General features: G+C 33.0%; 1 protein-coding gene across 1 annotated transcript; it reads left to right on the top strand.

Annotated features, from left to right (window-relative positions):
- Positions 1 to 156: 156 nt before the first annotated feature.
- LOC139511205 (multifunctional methyltransferase subunit TRM112-like protein) lies at positions 157 to 3,075 on the top strand. The gene is made up of 4 exons (XM_071297782.1): positions 157 to 291; positions 1,329 to 1,430; positions 2,090 to 2,182; positions 2,721 to 3,075. The coding sequence occupies exons 1-4, from the start codon at positions 214 to 216 to the stop codon at positions 2,820 to 2,822; spliced, it is 375 nt and encodes a 124-aa protein (XP_071153883.1). The 5' UTR covers positions 157 to 213; the 3' UTR covers positions 2,823 to 3,075.
- Positions 3,076 to 10,139: the final 7,064 nt, after the last annotated feature.

Raw genomic sequence — 10,139 nt, 5'->3', positions numbered from 1 at the left:
ACTAGATAAAACGAAGTGAAAAAAGAAACAAAATTGATGTGAATAAAAATAATTTTGGATCTGAAAAATAGAAATATAATTTCAATGCATTGTAATTAGCACTGAAAAAAATAAATGAAATTAAAAACAGATTTAATGAAACAAATTTTATTTTCGTTTTGTACGAAATTTTGCATTGTTTAGTAATCGACGTAAATAAAGCGAAAGAGAAAGATGAAGCTCCTTACTCACAACATGCTTACTTCTAGTATAATAAAAGGTGTAAAGAAGGGATACCCACTAACAATTCAGGTGAAACTTAATGTTGTTGCATAGCTGTATTTTACAATGTAGAAATTGACAAACGAGCCTTCTAAACCTCCCCGTTTATAACTTGCTAACCCCTTTTATCCTGTTGTCCTAAATTGTATAATGACTATAATTAGGCAGCTATACAGGGGGTACTTTCATCATGAATAAAAATAAAATTATTACCAAACGATGTAAAGGAGGGTTGTATTAAATGGGGGTACCTTTATGATGAATAACAGTAAAAATCGTTGCCTAATGATGTTAACGGTAATTTTTGTTGTATGACGATAAAATGTACTCTGACAATAAAACATCAACTGATTTTGACGAATCACGTTAATTTTTTTCTAAAAATGACGGTAATGATAATTTTTTGAGACCTCTGACATGTCTGACAAATCTCGGCAAGGATATTTTGAGGAATCACGGTAAAATTTTAACCAATTTGACGTTAATGGTAGCCAAAAACGGCTCTTAAAGGCCATAGTAATTTTTGGTGCATGACAATAAAATGTGTATTTTCTTTATGATGATATAATAATCGACCGATTTTGACGAATCCTGATTTTTTTTCTCTCCAAAAAGTAAAGGTTATGGATAATTATTTGAAACCTCTGAAAAATAGGACATATACATGTAACTATACTATATACAAAATGTATATGTCCTTGATCTCATTAACATTTTAACCAATTTGATTCTTATGAAAGCCATAAATTTGACTCCGATGGTAAAGAGTACCGGTATTCCTCCTCTCATACATAGTGTGTAAATGTGTGAAACCTTTTTTTATTACTTACCAGATTGGCAAGCAGCTCTTCATTTCAACTTTGTTTCATTTTGAGAGTCATCCTCCTGCCAAGGCAAAAGAAAAGTAAAGCATATATTTTTCTATTCACACAGTGTTTTATTTACCATTGATTTACTCAGCACACACCACAGCTATATATAAGTTTAGACACCTTGAATATACTTGTACAAATACAACTTAATTGAAATAAGGGTAACACATATTTTTGTTGATTATTTTTTTATAGGCAACTAAAGTGGAGGTGAAAGAGGTTGACTTTAATCCAGAGTTCACAGCCAGAATGATCCCTAAAGTGGATTGGCCAGCTTTGTGTCAGGCAGCTCAGTCAGTAAGGATATACGCAATATAGTTAGAAAATACAAAGGGACACAACTCATAATTCTAAGAATATCTGAAAGAAATCTTTTTTAATTTTAAGATTTTTTACTCTCTGAATAATCAATTAATAACTTGTTCATGCATAGTTTAACTAGATAATTAAACTCCAGCATTTTAATTTTGAGAATAAATGCTAAAAATAAATATACATTGTACAATAGGTAGTTTATAAAAAAGAAGATGTGGTATGATTGCCAACGAGACAACTATCCACAAAGACCAAAATGACACAGACATTAACAACTATACTAGGTCACCGTACGGCCTTCACCAATGAGCAAAGCCCATACCACATAGTCAGCTATAAAAGGCCCCGATAAGACAATGTAAAACAATTCAAACGAGAAAACTAACGGCCTTATTTATGTAAAAAAATGAGGTTCTTTATCATGTTTATAAATAAAAATTGAAAGAAAATCAACCCCTCAGTGCTTAGATTTCCTGTATTGAGTTTTTAAATAGGCTTCTTGCAATAAAGTTGATCAATGTCTGCAGGGATTTTATCCACAATAATCAAAATATAATACAAGGATAAGCTAGCATTAGCTAGGTACACTAAGGTTGGCTAGGTACATTAAGGTTTATGTTTTGTTTATTTTTACATTTAAGGTTGGTCATAATGAAGGTTTACCAACAGAAGTTGCTGAAAGTTATGAATCTGATGAAGATTTTTTAAAAAAGGCACACAGAATTCTTATGGAGGTATATATGATAACAAGAAGATAAATTTACAAACTAGTTAAGATGTATAATCATAGTTAGCAACCATTTAAAAGTAAAGCCAATTTCTGGAATAATGAATTTTACTCCAGAATTATAATTTTAAGTTGTTATCTCCCTTTTCGGAAAGTAGAACTGATAATCTGTTTATACTCCTTGTTGATTTAAGATAATATTTTGTTTATATTGATATTACAACTTTTATCCTATTGTGGCTTCCAACATTCTCATTATCAAGCTGGCAATGTCTGTAATCTAAAGGAGCACGGGACATCACCATGACAATATACTTAAAAAAGACTTGATGAAGCAGGTAATATGATGGCATAATTAGTTATGGTTCTACTGAAAATTTCCCAAATGTACAAGAATAAGAAAATTTAAAGATTTTTTAGAGGACATTAAGATCAAGTGAACAAAACCATTAGGAATACAGTTTCAGCCATGAACACATATAGTTTTATGGAGATAATACCAAATCTTATATTTTAAATAATTACATCCACATTTTTGTTGGCAGGTAGAAATTGTAGAAGGTGATCTGATTTGTCCTGAGACAGGAAGGAAATTCCCTGTTAATAGAGGAATACCCAACATGTTGCTGAATGAAGACGAGGTGTGACAGAAGCCATTTTGAACAATCTTGTGATAATAACTTTGTGTCATACATTTTCTATGACTTGATAATTGAATATAAAGCAACAAAATTATTTTGACAATTCATCATGTGAAATGTAAAGTTTCATCAGAAATAATTGGGAAAATTATGAACACAATCTTCATATGTACTTTGTTACAGAATTTGGTAAAGAACATTTCCTTTGTTGTAGAATGCTTGTTTTAAGCATGTGACTGTTAATAAAGGTATAAGCCAAGTATGTATTTAATTTTGTACCTCTTAAAACAAAGTTACTGTGGATAAATTTGTACTCACGAAATCCATGGCAATTGGTTTTCAATGAAGAAAAATGAATCGGTTTGAACCCACCCCCACTGAAAAATTGTCATTTCCCGTCTATTTTCCGATTTTAAAACGACCTTGAGAGGTGAACATTGACCAGACTGTGTTTCTTTGTCATTCAAATCTTACCCCATAGATACAGAAGTCAAATCATGCTAACTGGGAGTTTATGGGACTTAAGTGTCTTGCTGGCGAATTATTATTCTTAAGTCAGGTCTGCCTAAATGTCTGTTTTTACGGATTTTTGACAAAACGGTGACCTAGATTTTACAGACTAGTTTCCTATTGGCCATATGATACCTCTTTGTGTTCCTATACCACCTATGCATGAATTTACGATAATAGTTTATACCTACAATGACTACCAGTTACGTAGTGGCCATCAAAAGATGCCCACCCCCACCTGATTTTGGCTACTTTTCACGTTTTTCCGATTTTGAACTCTTAAAGGGCTTTCAAAGTGCCATATTTTCACAATCAGACGTCCGAGAAGAGTTTATGGACCATGAACTGCTTGGTTGAAGTCCCTGCTCTAATGACAGTTCAGGTTGGGCAGTTTAAAAAAGGTATGGAGGGTCATACGGGCCATCAAAGAATGGTTGTCGCCATCACGCCTACAGGCGGGATTGGGGGTTAAAGAGTTAAATCTTATTCTAAATATTGAGGGGAGATAATCAAACCAACTTACTGTAATATTGCAAAATATGGCAATGTTCTCTCGTCAACACAATTCCTCTTAAACCGCAGAATAGATTTTGATAAAATATTGCATTGATGTAGAATGCCACCTGAAAACTTGTAGGAAGGAATATCATCCTTGTCATATGGCATGTACATTTTAAAGGGGAGATAATTCAAGATTTTTAAATATATAGTAATCTTCAGTTGTAAGTACAACTCTTGCTCAAAAACTATTCTGATATTAATGAAACTTTACACAGAAGTAGAGCACTTCCTAATATAAAAAAGAAGATGTGGTATGATTACCAATGAGACAACTCTCCACAAGATACCAAAATTTTGTTAAGGTATACAAATCTGGATGGACATGTGAATGGGGAGATAATTCAACAAATATACTATATATTTCAATATACTGGCATGTGCCGATGTGGTCTATTTTTGCAATGTTTACATTCATAATGTAGAACCTGTTTTTGAGGGCTTCTTTTTATTGCTTTTCCTGTTATTGTCCATAAGCATCAAATTTACACAAAGGGAATCTTTTAATGATTTTGCCTTGATAGCAAAAATTTAGAGAAAATTTTCCACTAATGAGAATTTCATGCTTTTACATAACTGTAAAATACATTCAACCTAAATATTATTCCTATAAATAGTACCTCCTAAACTACCCTATAGATTTTGATGAATCTTTACATAGTTGTAGAATGCTGCCTGCCCATAAAAGAATACATGTTTAAGGGGAGATTATTCAAAGTACTTTTTATTTCAATATATGGTGATTCTGTGGTAAGCACAATTTATTGCTTGACTTAGTTATATTCAAGAAACTTGACTCAGTGATAGAACACAAAGGGGCTAATTCAGAAATTCCATTTTTGACTTCAATTTGACCAAATTGCTCCCAACTTTTAGTGTAATGTAATTTTCTACTATTTCATTAAACATGAAGAAATAAAGTGGGAATATGAATGAATCAAAGAGCTGATAGCTCTGAAGTGGAAGAAGGTGAATAAAAGGTAACTTGAATTACCATAAAAGCAGCCCCACTTACCCAGGCTGCTTTGTTCCATTATTGTTAAAATGGTTTTTTTTTCTTCGAACAAGAAAAGGTCATAAGTACATGGATTTCCCATCCGTACAATCATTTTCTATGTTCAGTTGACTATGAAAATTAGGTAAAATCTTTAATTTGGCAGTAAAATTAAGAAGATCATATCAAGAGGAACACATGTGTACTAAGTTTCAAGTTGATTGGATTTCAACTTCATCAAAAACTACCTCGACCATAAACTTTATAACCAGAAGCAGGACGGACGGACAGACTAGAAAACATATTGCCCATAAATGGAGCATAAAAATAGTAAGACTTGTTACATACCCGCCAACTTTTGAAAGTTCCCATATGGGTTTTTAATGCACAACAACAATTTTAAAGGTTACAATTTTTAGCGACGTATTTTGCAAGATCTGGATTGTCTAGAAAAAGTGTCATATTTGTATGATGAACTTACATGCCTTTTCCTTAAGTCTGTTTGCATGATTCTAGTTATATATTAAATCGGTAGAAAAAATATACATAAAGCTAGCAGACCAGGGTTATTTTCCAGATCAAGAATATTAGATGCTTGTTGAAATCTCCAATTTTGAATTATGCACAAAGATGGACCTTTAACAGGTTGGGAACAACACTCCAAATGAGGGTAACCTAACTGGAAGATCATCACAACCCACTGTAAAAAATGAGCACAAAAAAAGTCATTTATATTCATATTATTTGATGAAACTTCTCCCAAAGAACTATGCATCTATTAAGTACTGAATGGTCAAAACATGTTTTTTTATCGACATAAATTTTGTCGTAAATGTAACCAAATGATGTAGAAATTGTGTTTTTTCTTCAAATTTCCATCAAATTGTAATGTTTATAGTTCCCTTATTGCCTCTCTATTTGAATAAATAAAATAATAAGAAGAATCTGTTTCTTGTTTTGTTTTGTTTTGTTTTTGAGTGTGGAACGATTTAATAAGAAAATTGCCAGAAGGCAACGAAAGAGTCATTGCTATCTCTGTTCAAACCAAGGATCGACAAGTTTGTATTATCAACTCATACCTACCAACTTTAAATACTAACTCAGTAATAAAATATAGGGAACATTTAGATATTATCAAATTTCTTATACAAAAGTATTGCTATATGGATTTCATAATCTGTGGGGACCTAAACGGAACCTTACTCAATTCAAGGCATAATCAACATGATAGAATATTAAAAGAGTTTGTCAAAGACTATAATCTACATCAACTAGATGATGATGATCACCTTCACTCTTTCTTTCATCATAATGGAAAATCTACATCTAAAATAGACTACATCCTGTCATCAAATAGCAACCTTATCCACTCTATTCAAACTTTCTCGCAAGATGCAATAAATTTATCAGCCCATGTACCAGTCAAGGCTCTTTTAACACTTCAAGCCGACAAACAAAAACAAAAAAAAATCATCAAATTTCAGCAACGAAGTACTGCATAAAACAGAATGGGAAAAGTGTGTACCATCTATTTACAGTGAAGCAGTAAAAAAATCGTTAGATCAAAATAAAAATCGAAAAGTAACAACAGAAGACCAAACAAATAATCTAATAGATGCAATTAAACAAGCTGCAAGGAAAACAATTCCGACAAAAACTTTGAAAATCCGCGGCCCAAGACTAAAAGTTTCACAACATGCAAAAAAGTTGCTTACGATTAGCAAACAGAAACACAGGATATGGGACCTTCATGGGAGAAAGAGAGGTGAGGACACTTGTTTTTTGGAACTGAAGGAAGCAAAAAGAAACGTAAGAAAAAGACTACGGCAAGAAAGAGCAACTGAATGTAAAGAATTTTATAAAAAACTGGAAAGTGAACCCAACTCTAAAAATTTCTTCAGATTAATACGCAGAAATACAAACAGCACTAAAGAACTTGCTACAACCATACTATATGATGATCATGAACTCACTGATCCTGAAGAACAAAGAGAGGCAATGGCAAAATATTTTCAAAATTTAGCAACACCTAAGGACGATCCTGATTTTGATGAAAAATTTCTAAATAACTGCCAATTCCGCTGTGAAATTATAAAAGAAATCTGTAGCTTATCTGATTCTAGTTCAGACAAATTCAACCCCACCGAAATTTCTGAGGCAATATCAAATCTGAACAATGGAAAGGCATGCGATGAATATGGGCTATCTGCTGAACACTTCAAATCTGCTGAAGAGGTTGTTGTTCCGTATCTCGTTTCTCTATTTAACCAAATATTGGCTGAGAAAAAGGTACCAATCCAATTTAAAACCGGTATTCTTAATGCAGTATGTAAGAAAAATAAAGATGACAAAATTCTTGATAACTACAGAGGCATCACCGTATCATCAATTATAGGAAAAATTTTTGAACATGTTATCCTTCAGAGAGTGCTTCTGAAATTAGATAAACAATCAGAGTTACAATTTGGCTTCACAAGTGGCCTCTCACCAGCAATGGCAGCACTGCTAGTCTCTGAATCGGAACTTATATCAAAAAAACAAAAATCTAAATTAATTTTCGGACTTCTGGATTCACAAAAGGCATTTGATGTTGTTCATCATGATATTCTTCTCGACAAGTTATTTGACCAAAATATTGATCCAGATATTTGGGAAATCATTTTTGATATGTACAACAACCTTACCTCTAAAGTTAAATGGAAAAACGGATTTAGTAACAGCTTCCCTGTACGGCAAGGAGTCCGCCAAGGAGGAATTCTATCCACCCATTTGTACAAACTGTACATTAACGACCTACTTACAGAACTTGAAGAGAATGGTATGGGCCAGTACATCGGCACAAACTTTACGGGATGTCCAACCTGTGCAGATGACATTATACTACTGTCATCAACTGAAGAAGAAATGCAATCTATGCTAGATACATCTAAAAGATACTCAGACAAACATAGATACAAGATCCATCCAACCAAAAGCGTTACAATTAATAAGTATAGTAACTCAAAAACAACGAAGAGTGAAGTTCAATTCAAACTCGATGATAAAAACATGCCATCAGCTAAACAAGGTACACATTTGGGTATCATCAGAGCAATTAAGGACCAAAATAAAACAAACATCCAGGACAGAATAAGCTTAGCCAGAAGAACAGCTTACTCTCTTATGAACGTTGGAGTACATGGTACTAATGGACTAAACCCTAAAACTTCCTATATGATATATAGAGTATACGTTCTACCAAGACTACTTTACAGCCTGGAAGTTCTGCCACTCAATAATGGGGACATTAAGTTGCTAAGAGATTTCCATGTGAATTTTTTGAGACAAATACAAGCTCTTCCTTCACGTACAGCAATTTCAGCAGTATACTTACTCGTAGGTGCTCTCCCCATAGAGGCAGAAATTCACAAAAGAGTTCTTAGCCTCTTCCACTCCATCTTTTCATCTAACAACGAGAATCTAAAAAAGGCTCTAGAGAGGCAATATGTTCTGCAAACACATGAATTAACCTTCCTTAACAGAGTAGCAGATATTTTATACATGTATAATCTTCCTCCATGGACTGATCTGAAAGATCAATTACCATCAAAGTTATCATGGAAATGCAAGGCAAAAGAAGCGATAAACAGCTACTGGAAAGTGAATCTTCAAAGGGACGCCAATAGCAAAACAACACTAAAATTTCTCTGCATCCCTAATTTAGACATAGGAAAACCTCATTCTATCTGGAACAGTCTACCACCAAACATTGGCGAACTCAGGAAAGCAACAATAAAAGCAAGGTTATGCACAGGGACATATATATTTCAATCGCAGAAAGCTCGTTTCTCAAATATGAATCTTGATGCAACTTGCCCAATCTGTCAACTGGAAGAAGAAGATATCATCCATTTTCTCACTCGCTGTCCCGTTCTGGAAGGTATACGCAGAGAATCTCTTGGTGTTATCAAAAGAATTACCATCAATAAAATTGGGCTAGGCAACTGGAATTCTAACTTTCACGAGAGAACTTGTATTGCCCAACTAATCTTGGATTGTCAGCAACTGGCTCTAAACAATATTCTCCCTCTGGATGACCTTTTTCTTAATTCAATAGAAGAACTAAGCAGGAACCTATGTTATAGACTCCATCTAAAGAGAGTATCCTTTCTTAATATCTAGTTCCCATAAGGTCAGTGTGGTTGTACCGCGCTATACCTTAATTCATCTATCTTAAATTTCACGAAATGAAATATGGCTTATTCTCTGGACAATCTAAGGAATAATCATTAATGATTTTTCGACAGTACAACTAGGTCAGTGTGGTTGTTCCGCGCTAAACCTTAATTACATCAATCTTATACACCAAATTTTAAATCTTCATTAGGTTAATATGGCTGTCCCGCGCTATGCCTTCATTTGCTGTCTTAAACTCCGTAGTATGAAACATTGCTTATCTTTAATGTAAAGTCATCGCCAAGCCTTTTGTACAGAACAACTAGGTCAGTGTGGGTGTTCCGCGCTAAACCTATCAATCCTGTATGTAAAATAAAATGCTGAGAAAATCCATGAAATAGTAGAATAACTGGTCAGTGTGGTTGTGCCGCGCTATACCTATAAAGGGAATAAATATGCATGTTTAGCTTTAATACCCAGTAGCTACACACACACATATATATAACAGATAGTTATACATGTTATAATGGCTATGCATAATTAGATCGCTTAGGACATATAAGCTTATATGCATGATTTTATTGATTTATATATCGCCTAGTAGTACACATAGACAGATGTAGTAGCTGTAGCAGGCAGAAATCTGAAAACTATTTATTTTTATATTTTCTTTTTACCTTTTAGTAACACTGTTTTAGTGAATGTAAAGATTTTTTACTATAATGTATGTCCTGTAAATAATATTCAAAACTTTCTTAAAACTCTATTAATAACCTTTTAATTGTGACACATTTTTAATGTACATAGAAGTTATTATTATTATTATTTTTTCAGGGATTTAACTGTATATATTTTTTATAATGTTATTTTTAAATAGTTATGTTTTCACTGAATAATTAATTATTATAAGGGTTTAACCAACCTTAATTTAGTAAGGTTGGTGTACTCCAACTATTGGAGGAAGTTATAGAGGAAAGAAGAAGAAGAAGTATTACAATTTCAAAACAACCAAGATTCCTGACACCGATTTTTACAAATGATTAGGCATCTTAATCATTTAATTTGTAAATTATGATTGTAAAACAATCACTATCGTAAATATGACC

The sequence above is a fragment of the Mytilus edulis genome, chromosome 2, assembly GCF_963676685.1.
Source record: "Mytilus edulis chromosome 2, xbMytEdul2.2, whole genome shotgun sequence".
NCBI lineage: Eukaryota > Metazoa > Mollusca > Bivalvia > Mytilida > Mytilidae > Mytilus > Mytilus edulis.
This window is presented reverse-complemented; position numbering and strand designations above follow the sequence as displayed.

Bases quoted from the DNA above. Each gene is read 5' to 3' on its own strand.
- LOC139511205 (XM_071297782.1), top strand. From the start codon at position 214: ATGAAGCTCCTTACTCACAACATGCTTACTTCTAGTATAATAAAAGGT. The intron at 292-1,328 runs GTGAAACTTAAT...ATTTTTTTATAG, and splicing joins GATACCCACTAACAATTCAG to GCAACTAAAGTGGAGGTGAA. The intron at 2,183-2,720 runs GTATATATGATA...TTTTGTTGGCAG, and splicing joins CACACAGAATTCTTATGGAG to GTAGAAATTGTAGAAGGTGA.